This window comes from Medicago truncatula, chromosome 1, assembly GCF_003473485.1.
Source record: "Medicago truncatula cultivar Jemalong A17 chromosome 1, MtrunA17r5.0-ANR, whole genome shotgun sequence".
Lineage (NCBI taxonomy): Eukaryota > Viridiplantae > Streptophyta > Magnoliopsida > Fabales > Fabaceae > Medicago > Medicago truncatula.
The window spans coordinates 8,189,022-8,208,441 of record NC_053042.1 but is presented as its reverse complement, the minus strand read 5'-3'; the positions used below and the strand labels follow the sequence as shown (position 1 = coordinate 8,208,441).

Here is a 19,420-nt window from a genome sequence, read left to right as displayed (position 1 = left end):
GTCATGCCTAAAAAGATGACTAATTTTAAGTGGGTGTTACAAGTCAGATTTGGTACTAAAGATGAGTTCAAAGAAGCAATTACAAATTATGCTATCTACAATAGGACTTGTTTGAAACGATTCAAAAACTAAAAAACTTGTTTGGAACTTTTGAAACTTGGGGGGATGTATTGAATTAGGATTCTATGGGATTTTAAAAGACTTTTTAATTATGAAAAAGTCTTGTGGTATTCAATCAAGACTTTTTGCAACTTAAAAAAAGTTTTGTGGTATTCAATCAAGACTCTTTGTCATTTTAAAAAAGTCTTGAGGTATTCAATCAAGACTATTCATCACTTAAAAAAAGTCTTGAGGTATTCAAAATCAAGACTATCTCTCTCTTCTTCTCTCTCTCTCTCTCTCTCTCTCTCTCTCTCTCTCTCTCTCTCTCTCTCTCTCTCTCTCTCTCTCTCTCTCTCTCTCTCTCTCTCTCTCTCTCTCTCTCTCTCTCTCTCTCTCTCTCATCCCCCCTCTCCATCTCTCTATCTCATAAAAAAATAAAAAATTGTATTGAAAATATTATGATAGAGAGTACGTCGCAATCAATGTTCCGCAAATCGAGTGTTAACTCTCCGAGATTATCGAGTTTACGTTTTTAGGTACAAAAATCGTGTTAACTCTGAGGTAAAATCGATTTCTGGTAAAATTAGAAGGTTTAATGAGTTTGACTGAGTTAACACTCGGTAAACTTGTGTAACTCGACCGATTTGTAATGGCTGACACAATATTTTCTTTGAAAGATTTGTAAGTGCTGACATAATTTTAAGGCTAAAATATGGTTTTGGTCCCTGCAAATATGCCTCGTTTTGGTTTTAGTCCCTGCAAAAAAAATTTGTTGTTTTTGGTCCCTGCAAATATGTCTCATTTTGGTTTTGGTCCCTGGCTCCACTTTTGTGATAATTTGCACACGTGTCACATGATGACTTAACCATTTATTAGAGAAATAGTCCCTGCAAAATCTTTTGATTTTGAAAAAGGTCCCTGCAAAATATTTTGTTTTTGGAAATAGTCCCTGCAGGGACTATTTCCAAAAACAAAATATTTTGCAGGGACCAAAAACAACAATTTTTTTTTACAGGGACTAAAACCAAAACGAGACATATTTGCAGGGACCAAAACCATATTTTAGCCTAATTTTAAATATGTACAATTGAATTTTGTGGGAATAACATTTTTAACAAATAAAAAATGTGTATTGAGAATAATGTGTTAGAGTGTTTTTTAGTCCCTTAAAATCTTATAAAATCCATAAAATTCTTAAAATTTGAAAATCAATAGTAAAAGAATTTTTTATTGGTTTTATTTTTCTTTATTCAAACGCTAGAATTTATTTGTTCATTATTTTTAACATTCACGCTTGTAAGTTTGTTCTTTTTCCCTTAAAATTCATTGAATCCTTTGAAATTTTAAAATCACATAAAATCATTTGAAATCCTTAAAAGTCAGTGTGATAAATCCTTTAAAATCTTGAGTGTGTAAAGTCTTTTACATTAAAAGTCTTAATCAATACAATCTCACACAATCTTTTAAAATCTTAAAGATATTTTATATTAAAATAGTCTTTTAAAATTTTAATCCAATACACTCCCCTAAAACCACTTTAGGAAAAAACGAAAAACTTAAAAGGACTTTTAGATGGATTTGACATATATTATTATATTGACTCTAACCATTTAACCAACCCATCAATTTTCGATATGCATGCCATGACTGATATACCAGATTTGTGCAATCTCGCTGATATTTCGGAAATATCGAAGTTGCTAAATCATATTGAATTTTGTATCGTCTACTCTAAAATCCGACACGGAAGAGCGATATAGCGCCGATACACCGGATATTTAATAACACTGATATTGATTTGTTTCAGCAATAAAGAGAAAAGGACCTCGTTAGTTTACCAATTATTTTCCATGACACTAGATGTGACTTTCCCTGCCCGGCACTTGCTTCTGCACTTGTTCTTGCCATGATGTTCCCAGAGAGCGACGACCACTGTTAGAACAATCAGAGTTAAAACTCATTTATGGTTGTGAGTGAATATGTGAATTCCATAAAGTTTTGATTTTGAAGGTTACCTGTTCAATGAGCATAGGGCTCCCACCAGAAAAGAGTACGGTCGAAAGGCATGAGAGAAGAAACATTACTAAATGATCAAGACTCATACAAGAGCAGAGACATCATTCCAAAAACAGTGATATTCAAGCATGCATTCAGTAACAAAGACTAAAAAAAAAAATCAACAGATGCGCTTCAAAAACACAGATTCATCATTCATAGAAATGATCATGATTGCAGAAATAAATGATCAAGATTTTTAAATAAATGAGAAAGATTTTTACATAAATGATTAAGATTTATACTTAATGATCAAGAAACATAAAAAACTGAGACATCCATCATTCCAAAGCATAGATTCATCATTTATACAAAACTGAGACATAATTCCAAAGTCAGCCATGTATTAACTGATAGTGCATACATAAAACAATTAGATGAGAGCCACAGAAACTTTAGAACTGTTACGGAAGAATAATTTTTCCCATTATTTTTTTTCTTAGCATTCGAAATAGAGATCAAATAGTTTTAATTTTGATTTATTATAATAGATTTTGATTTTGATACATTTACTTAAAACGGATTGTACGAAAAATAAATTTGATCATAACAATTTGACTTTCAAATCAAGTTGCAAGTTGGCATATGAAGACATGTGCATCCAATCCTTCTTTGGGTCTGCTGTATATGCAAAATCCCTATCTTTCTCAGCAACATATAAAGGAAATCTAAAAACCATTCAAAAACGCTACACACATCAGAAGCCATAAAGCAAACCTGTTGGAACATTGATGTGATCTTGGAAGAAAAATTGGAAGATTAAATAAGTAATTATACTTTGATATAATATTGTGTGAATTGAAAAAATAGAGTATCGGGTCACACATAAAATAGAACACACACATAATGGGAAAAAAATAATAGTAATTATTATTTTTATTCGTGAATATCACTTCCCATAAATTTAGCTTATGGTGGTCGTAATAAGAATAAGAATAAGAATGAATTCAACTGAATTTCCTATCTTTCCTTCGTCCATATCCAATGAATTTGTTTCCTCCACTTTTGTGGTTTTATTTCTTTTGATCTTATCTACAAGTGTTGTTGAACTCATTAATGGATAAGTTCCCTTTTGATCTTATCCGTTAGAGTAACTACTGCTGCAACTTTTGCTAAAACAGTTACAAAATCTCTATATAAATAGAGAACTTCACTCAGTTCAAAAATTACACATATTGAGTTGTCGAGAACTCTTTCTCTCTTCTCCATTCAGCTTGTATTGACGAGCTATTCTTTTCCTTATCTCCTTATTTCTCCATATTTGAGTGGTCTCAACACCATAATAGAGTGGTAAGAGTATCATATTAAAGTGGTTTCAGTATTAAAGGGTGGTCTTAGTACCATATTTGAGGGTGTAATTCTCGAACGGTTTTCTACATTGCAGTAGTTAACCGCACAGTTGTAGCTGAGCTTGTTTTATCCTGGAGGCGATATGGTTGATAGTCTGCCTTGCACAACTTTAGGCAATGCCACGAAACTTAACCTAGTCGCGACTCTAGTAACAACTTCGGTAGATATTCTTTAGAATTTGGGAATTCAAATACAATAATTTGAAAATCCAAAAAACAACAAAACCTAAACACTCTCCTCAAAAAACATGAAACCTCAAAAAACTATGATGATCATCTTGGCATTTACCACTTTCATTACACTTATCTCTGGATCCTCAAGTGAATCATTTCCATGTCTTGTTGATGACAATCTTTCACCTGAATTTCTCTCCTCCAAGACAATATACTTCAACATGAGTCTCGATCAAATTCCAAAATCTGTGGATTGGAGAGAAAGAGGAGTTGTCACCTCTATTAAAGACCAAACCTCTTGGTGTGGTGAGTGGTTAACTATGAATTGGTAGTGTGATAAGTTCTCTAATTTTGAATTGGTAGTGGAATTTTAGTTTTACTTTGGAGCTATTTTACTACAAAGTGTAAAATACTTTTCATTTGAATTAGTATGTTTTCTTAGACCCATTTGCATTATTAATTGAAATTTAATCTCAATTATCATACCTGAGGTCTGCAGTAAGATTTCTCAATTATATCATAATCTCAAATTTAAATTGTATTGTCTAAGTCATTTGATTGAGATTAATCTAAATTGGTCAACTTAGATCGGAAGTGGGCAACATTAGAAATATTTGACATTACTTAAATTTCTGATTAGTGAAATGTGATATAAGTTCTTTGTCTTAATTTATTTTGAGCTTTCATCAGTGAACTGTGATAGAAGTGATCTTTTTCGTGTTGTGATTGTAGATTATGTCAATAAATTCATCTACATGTGTTGGAACTATCTTGGTTATAACTTGAAATTTCAATTTAATTTTGGCATTGAGAATTAGCTTTGTTTTGTAATTATCTGTCATTTGAGATTCAGGCTTTGTTTTATAATTTTATCTATTTTAGAGGCTACAACAAAGAGTAAGTTGGCTTAACTGAATGAGGAGCTTAACCACGGTTTTCAGGAAAACATTTTCTTAAGCTTTCTTTCCAGTATGGTGATAATATTTTGAAAACATGAGGGGGTGAATGGGTGTAATTTTGAGAAGGGTAAAATTTGGTATTTTTTATGGCTTGTAGGGGTAACGATATAATCGTTTTAGGGTAAAATTTCCTCTTTTTAAACTTATTTTGTCGAATGAAAGATAATTGTCACTCTAACATAACTTATTTTGTCGCAGGGTCTTGTTGGGCTTTTACTACTATGGCAACTCTAGAAGGCTTGTGGCAGATAAGAACAGGTAATTTGATCTCACTTTCAGCTCAACATCTAGTTGATTGTGATATGGGAAGCAAGGGGTGTAAGAATGGTTCTGTTTTTAGTGCTATTAAATTTGAAACAGAGCAACACGTTGGCGGTGTTCCAAGTGAAGTTGACTATCCCTATAAAGCATTTCAGGGACAATGTCATAATGATATTACACCATCAGCATGATTTGATCGGTTTCTGTTAGTACCTCCTGGTGATGAACATCAGCTACTACAAGTCGTGGCCCAACAACCGATAGCATCTTCAGTCGCTACTGGTACTGACTTTCGAAATTTCAAGGGCAGTGGGATTTTTGAAGGATCATGTTCAAACAAAACGAACCATGTTGTTGCTATAGTGGGTTACGGGGTAAGTGATGATGGGAGGAAATAATGGATAATTAAAAATTCTTGGGGTGAAAGATGGGGGGACTTGGGATATGCCAAACTGATAAGGGGAAATGGACCAGTAGGTAATTGTGGCATTACTAGTTGTTCCTCTTATTATCCCACTCTCAAGGTTTATGTTTGAGATTCCCTCGATCACACTATATAGTACTTTTATAATAAGTTTCCTGTTATGTCCTTAAACTATTGCTTATTAATTTTTATTTTGAAACTAGTCATGATTGAGCAACAATGTCCTCATTGAAAGAATATGTTTTACTATTTACAATTGGTTGTTTTTAGTTATCGAGCAACAATGTCCTCATTTCAGACTGTTCAGGAGATGGAACATTTTGTTTCTCTCGTACTGCACTGCATACTATTTATAATCGAGTGATGTCTTTCTATTTCTAAATTCCTCGCTCCTATTTGTGATGCAGCTATGCAGAAAGTTAATTAGAGATGTCAGGGGTTACACACAGAAGGTTTGTTCTTTAACTAGAGATGTTAGGGGTTACGCACAAAAGGTAATTTGTTCTACTTGTATGCACATTTGTTGTAATGTATATTTTGTATTCAAAGCCTATAACTTAACTTTTTATCCGTGCAGTTTGTTGATAATGGGAAAGAAAAGACCATCACATATGGACTTAAATACTCACTAACAACTTATAACTTGGGGAAATCAAATGATGCGGATACTAGAGCTGGAGTGTCACATATTCTCAAAACACAATCAGGAAACCCCCATATTCCCTTCCTCCTCTTCTTTGTTACACTTCTCTTCCTCTCTCCCACTATGGCTGAAATTATATCTGTAGCCATCAATTCCGACACTCAACCTATAGTATCTTTAAGAAAATTTGTTTTCACCATCAGAGGCTGCATCAGTATCTCAGTATCCTCAGTCACCGTCCTTTCCTCCTCCGCCCAACCTACATCATCTTGTTTCGGTTTTTTCCTTGCCAATGATGAAGGCTATCGTCTAGCCAAAATGGAAATCCAGAAAAACCCCAACTTGTGTTTCCTTAATTCTCGCTTCATATACCGTTTATTCACTTTTCGTGACCTCTTTCCTCCTCCATTATCTTCCTTCAACTATTCTTTCCCCGTGTTTGCTCCTAATCAATACACTCTTTTTTTCGTTGTTTGTCTTTGTGAAACCTCAGTTTCAATGCTGGTTCGCACCGAACTATTCAACATTAATTCTGATGGCGGGAAAGATTATTTGTCGGCAGAACAAACCCGTCTTCCTTTAGTTTTGTTACTCTTCTTTTTAGCATACGTAGCTATTGATATTATGTGTTGCGGTGCTATAATGTGCGTTGTCTTTTTGTCTATAAGTTTTTTGGAAACCTCAAGAACAGATGGGAAGACAGTTTCTGGCAAAGTTGACCATTTTTAAGTTGTTTGGAATAATGGTTATGTCATATATGGGTTTTTCCAGAATCATGCCTTTTATTCTCAGGATTATTAGTAAGTTGAAGTACTGGTGGGTGATTAATGTTGCTAAAGAGATTTGTGGGCTTCTGTTTTCAATTTTCGTATTCTACATCTTTAAGCTAATAGAGGGTACACCTGAAAGGGTTGGAGAAGTTGAGATGCAACCACACAAATGGAATTGGACTCAGAAGAACCTGAAAGGTAATGTCTTTCCTTCTACAGTTTTGGTCATTTTAATCACTATTTAAAATTAATAATGAAATCAATAATGGTGTTTAGCTTCTAATTTTGACGTGGTTCTCGACCCTTTGTTGTGTAGCTCTGGTTCGATCATGTAGGGAGGGGCTTTTGCTTTTGCATAATGGTGCTGCCTACAATTGGAGAGGTTTCTAGGAAGTGGTGGGTGTCAAGTTGTTCCGAGCATCCTGTGTTGACAATCTGGGAGTGCTTTGGCAGAGTGCAATGTTTGTTGATAATATGAATATATGTCTTAAATTATTTGCATGGACCAAATACACATTTTAGCCTTTTATAAATTATTTGAAATTATCATAACTTTTTGTAAATCTACTTCACATATAGTATGATCTATTTGGTAAGAATTCAATTTATGTCATACGACATTATAAATGTTGTAGTATGAATATCTTATTAGTAGATAATATATAAGTACTTCCAAAAAAAACTCAAGTCTTGTAGTTTCTTAGACAATGTATAAAAACCCATTGACAACAAAATACATATACCTCCGTAATAATTTGTTGGCCTTAAATCAAAGCTCCTAAGCTAAATTGATGTTCATAATGTCATGAAGAGTTCAATTTAAAAATAAGTAAAGCCTGATAAATAACTAATGTTGTTAGAGATCAACCATGGATACTCAATTTTTAATGAAACTCATTAAGCATTTAAGTTCAACCAATCACATTATTGCCTAATGATATACTAAATCTCATTTTTTTTAACGGTAAAATTTATTAATAACCAAATCTCTCCACAAGATGAACATCGCGAGTAAGACATAAACTACAAACAAAGGATGTCATATATAGGTAGAATATCCAAAATGAAATGCATAAATCGTTCATACCAATAAAAACAAAGCTTCAAAACCAAACCAACACCAAAACCAAGTTAAGCCCCCACAAACCAACATAAACCAAAAGTTGAGCCAAAACCTCACAACTTCATCATGAATGGCCACAAAAACAAAATTCAAACACCTATTGTCAACTACTAACACCCGCATAAACCCCTAACAACAACACCTCACCTTCTCATCACCACAACTCAACCAAATTTCAGCACTCATTCGAATTCCACCACCAATTAATCCTCGGTTTATTGGAGAAGACATCAAAACAAGTCAAAAAAATTTAAGTCAAGAAACTGACGCGGATCTTAAATAAAGTACGATCGATACACCAAACCCCATAACAAATTACATTTACTAAGACACCCTCAATTCGCATAGAAGACACCTTAATCAAATATCATTGACTATAACCAATGAATATCATTCCACGTAGAAAGCAAAAAAATATAACCAATGAATATCTGTGAAACCCGGATACGAGATACGATACGGATACGATACTGCACTGATACGTCGATACGGTAAAATTTCAAAAATCAAGATACGATACGGCTGGGATACGTTAATAAAAAAATTATATAATTAAATGTACTATATAATTATAACCATTTTTTTATTATGCAAGTATATTAACAAACACAAGAAACCAGGCTCGTAGCACATTAATATAAATATAATATTGACGATTAAGAGAGTGGTCATTAGCCAATTACATATGCAATATATACCAAAAAGAGCACCATCACTGTTATACATCAATGCTACACTATATCCAAAATGAACTTGTTAGTGATATTCTATATCGATCCAAAAAAGAATCACTATATTCAAAAAAAGAACACATCAGTACTAAGAGTTAACACTAACAAGTAACTGATGTTTACATCTCCTCTCCTCCATTCCCATCATCAAGATACAGATCAACTTCCAAATCCGGTTCATCCAAAGACAACTCTGCTAACTCAATTCCAACACCATCAAGCGGTTCATGCGCATCTCCTCTAATGTCCCACATTCTTGATTGTCCTTTCTTATATCCACATTCTTTCCTTGACAACAGTCGAAGATTAATATGCACATAAACCAAATCTTCTACCCTTTTTGGATCCATTTTATTTCTTTTCAAAGAATGGATAAAAGAGAAAGTACTCAAATTTCTCTCACAACAGGAGGAAGAACAAGGTTGCACAGGAAGCTTTAAAGCAAGCTTTTGGATAGTTCGACGATGGCCAAAGTGGACGGCGACCACTTTGGAAGAAAAAGTTGAAACCCTAATTTCTTAGAAAGGGAAAGATGCAATTGGTTGTGTGGTGTGGTGTGGGTCGTACTGGCACCAAAGAAAGATAAAGGAAATGTATATATATTATAGTAATATAATGTTTTTATTCTTATTTTTTACACAAAAAAAAACAGAAATTAAAATAATATAAAAAACACAAGTATCCGTGCGTATCGGATAATTATTTTTTAAAAAAATAAAATTTAATATTTGGATACTCTCCGGATACGTATCGGGAAGTATCGAACATGTATCGGTGCAGGATACGCAGGGGATACGGTACGTCATCTATTTTGAAGTATCGGAGCTTCACAGATGAATATCATCCTTGTCACATAATCAGAAGTATCACAAACGGCAATGGTGGACTTGAAAATTCCAAGTCGTCCATGTGGGTCCATCCATTACATAGTGACACTTAACTCACTTAACATCTCCACGTCGAAGCAACTAGATCAAACCAATTAATCAACGCCACGTTGCACTGAAACCCTCCTTAACCGTCAGATCATCCACGCTGGCAAATCCAACCGCTCCCATGCTTCGTCCCAGCAAGGAAAATAAATTAAAATTCAGGTCACAAATACAAAATCCGAGAGAGTATATATACTCAAGAAGTGTAGTAACGAAATCAATCTTCATTCTAAACTAAACGTTCTGTTAGAACCTTCTCGAAATTGTTTACACTGTCATTGCAATGAGGAAGTGGACGATTCCTTCCACTCTTCTTCTTCTCTCTCTTCTTCTTCTTCTCGCAGATCAAGGTTCGTTCATTCTTCATTCTTCAATTTCGTTTACGAATCGAAAGTTTCTATGGATATTTCAATGTTTATTCATAGTTCAATTTCGTTTACGCATCGAAATTTTGTTATGAATAATTTCTACGCACATTTCATTTCAATGTTGGATTTCGTTTACTAAGTGAAAATTTGTTTGTTAGGTCAAAAATTTCAAGCGAATGCGGAAGGTAATTCAGATGAAATCGTAGATCCACCGAAAGTGGAGGAAAAGCTCGGCGCTGTTCCTCATGGACTTTCAACCGATTCAGATGTCGTTAAGAGGTATCGATTTCTCTCTGATTTGAATTTCGATCTATGTTTCTATGTTTTTCTGTATTGATTTGTGATTTTGAGATTGAAATGTGTGTGAATGAAGGGAATCGGAGTCGATTTCGAAGAGATCCCTTCGCAGTAATGCGGAGAAGTTTGAGTTTCAAGCTGAAGTTTCAAGGCTTATGGATATTATCATCAATTCGCTTTACAGTAATAAGGATATTTTCCTCAGGGAACTGATTTCAAATGCTTCTGATGTAAGCTCATTCTCTTTTAAGTATACAGATATATGCTCATTATGTACTTTTTGAGTTTTGAATCGGTGTGTTTGGTTTTGCGGTGACAAAAATTGATTAGGTAAAATTGATTATGGCATAAAGTGAGTTGAATGTAGTCTAGTTTATATTTGTATACATTGAGTCTAAAAATTAGTTTTAGAAACCAAAGCTTTACATTCTAACTTCAAGTTAGAATTGATTTTGAAGGCAAAATCAATTATATTAGAGAGCAACCAACCAAACATATGTATGTAAATCAATTCTACACTTTTAGAATCAATTTTGGCTCCTCCAGAAGTGGAACCAAACATACATTTTGAAAATCCTTGCATTTATAATTTGTACATGAAATTGAACTTGTATTGATCACAAATGAGTTCTATATTGTAGGCATTGGACAAGATTAGGTTCCTATCCCTCACTGATAAGGACATTTTGGGTGAAGGTGACAATGCCAAGCTTGAAATCCAGGTTTGTATACTTTAATTATTATTATTATTCTATTTTCATTTAGTTAATTAGTTTGTCTCTGTAGTTTTTTTTAATGATAAGGACTAAAGAATGCTGGTATTTTAAAGCTGTTTTAATGGGTTTATATTTGGATGGCTTATATGAACTTATTTATTGGCTTAACTTGTTAAACTATGTGGGATAGCTTATTTAAACTGCTTATAAGTTTTCAGCTTGTTTCCATAAGTTTTCCATGATAGCTTATGAAAACAACTTATAGCTTATGTGAAAACAGTTTGACTTTATGCTATAAGTTTAATTAATTTGTTTATCTAAAAAAGGTCTATATCTTGTTACTTGCTGATACAGATCAAGTTAGATAAGGAAAAGAAAATTCTATCTATTAGAGATAGAGGTATTGGTATGACAAAGGAGGATTTGGTAAAGAATTTGGGTACCATAGCAAAATCTGGAACTTCAGGTATGTATATATTTTTGGGGTCTTAGCTGAAATGTTTGCCCCTTGTAATCTGGTGCGAAGGATTTTAAATGGAACTGCGTTTGCTTGCAGCATTTGTTGAGAAAATGCAGACAAGTGGTGATCTCAATCTAATTGGGCAATTTGGAGTTGGTTTCTACTCTGTGTATCTTGTTGCCGACTATGTTGAAGTTATTAGCAAGCATAATGACGACAAACAGTGAGTGTTTTAGACTTGAAATTGCTTTTCTGATTGGTATGTTGTGGATGTTTTCGGAAATATTATCCAAACCTATTGATTTTGGAAATGATCTGACTTTCAGGTATGTATGGGAATCTAAAGCTGATGGAGCATTTGCAATTTCAGAAGATACATGGAATGAACCACTAGGACGTGGAACAGAGATTAAAATACACCTCAAAGAAGAGGCCAGCGAGTACGTGGAAGAGTATAAGCTCAAAGTATGCCCTAAACTATCACTTTAATTATAACCAGTTCCTTGATTTTAAAATCACATGTGTTCTATTTCTATTTTACTAAACATAGTTCTTATTTTTCACTCCATGGGGGATCATTTAGTTTATAGCCTAGATGTCAACAATTTGCACTTTACATGTATAGCGAGGGATACTACCTACACTTTGTTCATGAGGTGTTCTTGAAGGTTACAAAACAAATTTGTGGTGTCTTATAGCTTCTTTAACTCTCTGGCGTGCTTGCATAAGGCATGTGTTTTTGAATTGATTGCACGTGTTGTTGATTTTCATTGAGTAGATATACAATATACAATAATAAGTAGGGGTAGTGTTTCTATGGAGTATGCATACCTTAGAAGGTAAACTCTTATGGGTTAAATTAAATTATCACAGAGTGATTGGTTTACGAAACCAGCACTTGCCTAACTATGTTTCTTGAAGTTTAAAAGAGGGCAGGAAAAAAAAAAAACAAGAGAGAAATCTGTTTTAATATATATTCTTTAAGAAATCTGTTTTAATATATACAATTGGTATATTGCTAAATCTGGTTTAATAACTTCTTTTTTTCACAGGAATTGGTGAAGAGATACTCTGAATTTATTAACTTCCCTATCTATATCTGGGGAAGCAAAGAGGTTGATGTAGAGGTTCCTGCTGATGAAGACGACGAATCTTCTGAGGAAGAGGATACAAGTATGTATAATTTAAGGATTCAGTTAGCTCTTAATTTTTGAAGATTCTGTGTTTTGTTTTATATTAAAATTGATATATTAGTAGAAATTTAAGTTGTCTTTCGTACCATATTTTACTCTTCAATCAGCTGAAAGCCCCAAGGAAGAAAGTGAAGATGAAGATGCTGATAAAGATGAAGATGAAGAAAAAAAGCCTAAAACAAAGACAGTGAAGGAAACAACTTACGAGTGGGAACTCTTAAATGATGTGAAGGCTATATGGCTGAGGAATCCAAAGGAGGTTACAGAGGAAGAGTACACAAAATTCTACCATTCTCTTGCCAAGGTAATATTGCCATCACCATTTATGTGATACCCAACGGAATATATAAACATATCCACTTCTCTCGGAGCTTATTAATATTTATAATGTTGGGGATTTATGTTTTGCAGGATTTTAGCGATGACAAACCTTTATCATGGAGCCACTTTACTGCTGAAGGTGATGTCGAGTTCAAAGCAGTCCTTTATGTGCCACCTAAAGCACCTCAGGACTTATATGAGAGTTATTACAATTCAAACAAATCCAACCTGAAGTTGTATGTTAGACGAGTGTTCATTTCAGATGAATTTGATGAATTGTTGCCCAAGTATTTGAGCTTTTTGAGCGTAAGTTGATGTGCTGTGTTATTGTACATGCATATATGTTATGAAGATCAGAATAGTTTTTCTTAACAAATGTTCTTTTTGGCATTTGAAACAGGGCCTTGTTGATTCTGACACTTTGCCATTGAATGTATCACGAGAAATGCTTCAACAACACAGTAGTCTGAAGACAATAAAAAAGAAACTTATTAGGAAAGCCCTCGATATGATCCGTAGGCTTGCTGAAGAGGACCCTGATGAGTCCACTGACAGAGAAAAGAAAGGTATGGTGTAATGACTGTTTGGTTTCATGTGCAAGAATCCTAGTTGTTTTTGGTTTCTCATCCCTTTTCAAATGTAAGCGAGCGGTTTCCTGAATTCCCTTCACTGACTTTGCACTTCTACCAATTTAACTCTTGATGCAGAAGAGACATCCTCTGATGTTGATGAGAAGAAAGGTCAATACACCAAGTTCTGGAATGAGTTTGGAAAATCCATTAAACTTGGTATCATTGAGGATGCCACCAACAGAAATCGTTTATCAAAACTGCTCAGATTTGAAACGTACTACTTCTTTCCTTGTTATTTAACTCTTATAGGAGTGTCATTTCCCCATTTCATCAGTTAACAGTGTAGCTGATTCTTGGAACTTATTTACAGCACCAAGTCTGAGGGTAAATTGACATCTCTTGATCAGTACATATCTAGAATGAAAGCTGGACAGAAGGATATCTTTTACATAACTGGAACCAGCAAAGAACAACTGGAAAATTCACCATTCCTTGAGCGTCTGAAGAAGAAAAACTTTGAGGTTCAATTTAGAATTGTTTTGATATTTATGTGTAGTCTTGTTTCCAGAAATTGTATTTATTTTGACATCTTCTGAGTCTATTTTCTTTACAATATGCTACAGGTTATTTTCTTCACTGACCCAGTTGATGAATACTTGATGCAATACCTGATGGATTATGAAGATAAGAAGTTCCAAAATGTGTCCAAGGAGGGTTTGAAACTCGGGAAGGATTCTAAAGACAAGGAACTAAAGGAATCCTTCAAGGATCTAACTAAGTGGTGGAAAAATTCCCTTGCAAATGACAATGTCGATGATGTGAAGATATCCAACCGATTGGATAACACTCCTTGTGTAGTGGTGACATCAAAATTTGGTTGGAGTGCAAACATGGAGAGAATTATGCAGTCTCAAACTTTGTCAGATGCTAAAAAGCAAGCATACATGCGCGGCAAGAGGGTTCTTGAGATCAATCCTAGACACCCTATCATCAAGGAACTCCGGGAGAGAGTAGTTAAGAACCCTGAGGTACATTCTAAATTTGAACTTTTGTATATTGCCTTATTTTATGACTCATGTCTCTTTCCTTCAATATAGTTGGGCTTTTTAGTTGACTCAAGTGGCTTACTTTTCAGGATGAGAGTGTGAAGCAAACGGCACAGCTGATGTACCAGACTGCACTTTTCGAAAGTGGTTTCTTGTTGAATGATCCCAAGGATTTTGCTTCCAGAATTTATGATTCAGTGAAGACTAGCTTAGACATCAGTCCTGATGCAACAGTTGAAGAGGAAGATGAGACTGAAGTTGAGGTTGAAAGTGAAACAAAAGAAGAAGCACCTGCTTCAAATGAAGCTGATGAGGTAAATGACGATGGTGATGTCAAGGACGAGTTGTAGATTTGCATGACATCCTCTTTTTTTACTCATGTTGCTGTCGGTTGCAGTTATTTCTTGGTTCAGCTTTGAGATACATCTGTAAAAGTTCCCTGTCATGAGCTTTAGTTTCCTAAGTTAAAGTTAAAGGACCCATACGTTGGAATTTTGCCTTAGCACAGTCATTAGTTTTAACATATTGTTTAAGAAATACTATTTCTGTTTTGCTTCCTTAATTTTTGTCAAAAATAGTGTAGCAGCAATTCCACCCGCTTTATAAATGATCAGCTTTTATTTGCCTCCAATGGTAACCAACATTTAAAATGCACTGCAAAACCAAATTTGATAAACATTGTGTTTAATTACCCAGCTGTAAAACATCTATCATGCTTAATTGATGACCGCAATACGAAAAGCAATATTGGCAGTATACATAGAATTATTACTGTCCTCAATTTTGGCCGAATTTCTCTCTCTAATTCTCATAGCTTAGATATCACTATCCCGCATAAGACTTCAAGATCATTTTTAGTGTGGATGTATAGTTAGTAAAAATATCTATACTTGATTCACTCGAGTTTTTCGTTTTGTCTATGATGATCAAATCTTATTCATCAGTCAAACGTTTCAGTGTCTTCCTTCACTGTTTAGATTTAAATCACTCGTTAGGCATAGGCATGGCATCATAGAGAGGATCACTGTCTTGGTGTAGGTTAGTCCACGAAATTCTGATTGCAAATTTTTAATTGTTTAACATTGAGATTTGGTACCTGCTGCCTTGAGGTTTAATTGGTGACATAAGAGACTTTTAATTTTGCATTCTTAATATCGCAAATAGAATATATATTATCATAATCAAATTAAAAAATAATAATAAGGGGTAAAAGTGGGACTTGGAGGACTGTTACTATCATTGGCATCTCCCTGTTCCTGTTTCAAACCCAATTGCAGAAGGAGGAGGTGGTGAATAATCTCTTGCTGATTTTTCGTTGCATATAAAAAACAGAAGGAAAAAAGTTATATATTCAAAAATAAAAGAAAATGTCACACATAACCGTAATTCATAGCTACCAAAATTGTAAGGGTATAAATATTATATTTTCTTCTTTATTCTCATTTCTCTCACTTATGATTTCTTCAATTCAAATTACACACGATTTTATATATTTGTTTTTATTATTCTTTTATTTTCTTCTTGTTTTTTATCATACATTTTTTATCTGTTTGAATGAAGTATATATAAATTACCAACATTTATTGATACGAGTGCAACTAACCGAACCCAAATCCCTTAATCAAAGTTTCGGATTCGAGTCTCATGGATGGAAAAAAATATGGTTAGGACTTAGGAAGAAAGACCCTACTGAAGTTGGCAAGCAAGATTCCCCAACAGAGATTCAACGACAAGTTGGTGAATACTTTGCATCAATGGCATGATTACCTAAAAAATTATATTTGAATTGCTTTGACCATGCTAATCATGAGGTTATCACAAAGAGCACAATATATATATATATATAACTTGTTAATATACTTCTTGAAATGAGAAACAATGAGCAATGACTAACATATGATTGCCACAAAGGGAATCTATGTTGTCAATGAAGGTTGACTTAGTTGGTAAGGAGTTGACTCATCGTAAGCTCGTGAGTTCAACTTCCGCCTGCTGTCGATGTGAATATCTCTTTGGTTGATGATTTGTAAGTACCTCTACAAACGCTCCTTGATCCTTGAAGCCTGAAAATAGAGTCTATGTTTGATCAAATCAAAGCTCTCAAATTTACCATCTTCAAAGCAAGATTAAGCAGGAACTTGGAGGAAAGGAAATCAAGATGTAGCTTATGATAAACTTAATTATTTGTGTGTGATTGATATTTTTTGTAGGGGAATGTTTGATTGATAAGTTTTTTTTTTTTTTTTTTTTAAGTTCACTAGACGATGAATAATATCAAAATTCATAAAATAAATAATCCGATGCATAATTAACGACTATAAATATATCTCATAAACACTTGTTTTCAAAATTAAAGTTTTTGTAAGTATTCTAAAACAAAGTTACAGAAATATGAGTTTTTTTTTGGTACAAAAGTTTTAAAATATTTATTTACAGGATAAAGCAAATACATGAAAGAGAGGAGGAAACCAATTTTCAAAATAAATTTGTCTTGTAAAATATACTATTATTAATAATATAAATACTACATGTGAGAAATAAGTAACAACAAGTCAGGATGGCCGAGTGGTCTAAGGCGCCAGACTCAAGTTCTGGTCTTCGAGAGAGGGCGTGGGTTCAAATCCCACTTCTGACATTTCTTTGTTTTTTTTTTTTTTTCCTTTCTTTGTTATTTTTTTTTTTTGGTAAGGACCTTTCTTTGTTATTTGCAATTGAGTTCAACTTTTCTTGTGCTAAACGACCTTTGACCCATTAAATAGATTTTTATAAGAATATTATTAGATAGAAAATTTATGTCTCAATTACATAAAATAACTTCCAATAATTTCGGTTAATGTAATTAATACTCGTACATCTAAATTTTTCAATGAAAATAATTTAGTTTTTATCCAAGTCAAAATATATATATGCTTATCTTGTTAGTATATATTTTTTGAAGAAACAAAGATAATATATTGGTAAGATCAACATACTGGATGGTTTATTGTATTAGCTTGTAATTTTATTTGATAGAATAAAATTAGAAATATTTGATAAATAGATCCACTTCATGTAGTTTTATAGTTTATTATTTTTTCTTTCAGCTTCATTCTTTTATTTATTTTATTTTATTTTATTTCTCTTTTAGGATTTCTTAACTTGAAAAATAAGATAATATCAAAAAACTTATATGCGGGTCTGATCATTTTATACTGAGGGGATTGAATTTCGTTCTTTAAGGTTATATGAATAAATAAAGGGTGCTGCTAACCGGTGCCTCCGGAGCACCTGTTAAGGAACAATAAAATTAATGAGTCTCATTTAATTTACTTCAATTAAAGTGAAAAGTTAATCAACTTAATTAAATAGCAAAACGATGCATTTAATACTCTTTAACATCTTAATAATTTTTTGAATCATTTTTTTAATCATCTTTTTTTTTTGGTTACAATTCTTTTTTTTTTTAATCATCTTAATGCTTCCTTTCATATCTTAACAATTTTTTTTCTCCTATGAATTTTACTCTAACCCATTTTTGTTTCCGTGAATTTTTTTTAATCACTTTTCCCTTACAAAAGTTTTTTTTTTTAAATTTTAAAATAATAATATTTGGGCTTTGGCGGCAATCAGGCTTGTGTTATTCTTAGTTTTTGTGAAATTATTTTCGTAGAATACAACATTTTCCTTTTTTTATTTAAAGTTGTAAAAATATCCATGCCTTTGAGAATTGAGAGAGTATTTAAGATAACTTTTATTAATTTTAATTTGTTGACTAATTTTACACTTTTATTATGGTAAAACAAGTGCAACCCAGCAATTAATTATTTTTAAACCAGTGCTCTGGGGACACTGGTTAGCATTGCCCATAAATTATTAGCATTTGAGTTAATACTTCATTAAAATTGTCCTAAAGATAAGAGAACTAAAACTCTTTCTTTAAATCTCCAAAATTTAGCTCAAATAAGAGAGAGATCTCCGTATTTTCAAAATCCATATTTAATCTAGACATCAATGTGTCTAATAAAGAATATATGTTGCTCCAGTTAGCTTATGAGGTTTTCACGAGACTTGATCTTGTGAAATGAGAGACCATTGACATATAGGGCTTTAAAAATTTAAAGTTAAAAAATAAAATAAAAAATTGAAAATAGGTTTTAATGGTGTGGATTGTCACACATGAGAGAACATGAGAAAGATTTAACGCTTGCATTTTTAGGCTGAATTTGAACTTCTTTCACCCGATTAAATTAAAAGATATCTCATAACATCTTATTAGGCTGAATTTGAACTTCTTTCACCTAATTAAATTGAAAGAGATCTCTTAGCATCTTATCAAAGTGTTCTTCAATGTCACATTCTCAATTCTAATACTACGTGAACCTTGATGGCAGTCGGCAACAAGGTTCGTTTTGCTTAGGTAAACTCGACTCGGGTTTACCTAAAATTAAAATTATGTAAAATTTATTATATATATATATATATATATATATATATATATATATATATATATATATAAGGTAATATAATATTGTAAACAGGTCAATAGTGTAAAATATGACTTACTTACAAAGGCAAATTATACCAAACTACTATTATAAAACGTTATGCTCAACTTAGCATCAAAATACAAAAATTAACACAAATCATAAGTTTCACAAGTCTCTAAGTCATCCAATATCACAAGCCATCCATGACACTGATATTTGGCTGGGCTTTAAAAATGAATTGGATTTTAATTAAAATCTATCCAAAACAAAAAAGAAAATTTGTTTTTTTTAAAAGTAAACTCGCAAACTCGAACAATTTTACTCGATTTTACTGATTTTAAGCCGTGTTAACTCGGTCAACTTTTCAATTTTACCAAAAAACGAGTTTAAGTTCGAGTTTACACGATTTTGGTATTTAAAAACGTAAACTCGGACAAATTTATGTTTTAACACTTGAT

General features: G+C 33.0%; 1 protein-coding gene and 1 non-coding gene across 2 annotated transcripts; both read left to right on the top strand.

Annotated features, from left to right (window-relative positions):
- The first annotated feature begins 9,714 nt into the window (after positions 1-9,714).
- LOC11445571 (endoplasmin homolog) lies at positions 9,715-15,127 on the top strand. The gene is made up of 15 exons (XM_003589457.4): positions 9,715-9,873; positions 10,050-10,170; positions 10,265-10,418; positions 10,830-10,910; positions 11,259-11,370; positions 11,461-11,587; positions 11,691-11,829; positions 12,417-12,537; positions 12,665-12,861; positions 12,969-13,184; positions 13,279-13,444; positions 13,586-13,724; positions 13,821-13,971; positions 14,074-14,478; positions 14,586-15,127. The coding sequence occupies exons 1-15, from the start codon at positions 9,807-9,809 to the stop codon at positions 14,844-14,846; spliced, it is 2,457 nt and encodes an 818-aa protein (XP_003589505.1). The 5' UTR covers positions 9,715-9,806; the 3' UTR covers positions 14,847-15,127.
- Positions 15,128-17,047: 1,920 nt separating this feature from the next.
- TRNAL-CAA (transfer RNA leucine (anticodon CAA)) lies at positions 17,048-17,131 on the top strand. Its single transcript has one exon. It is a non-coding gene; the product is annotated as a tRNA-Leu (tRNA).
- The last annotated feature ends 2,289 nt before the right edge of the window (positions 17,132-19,420 follow it).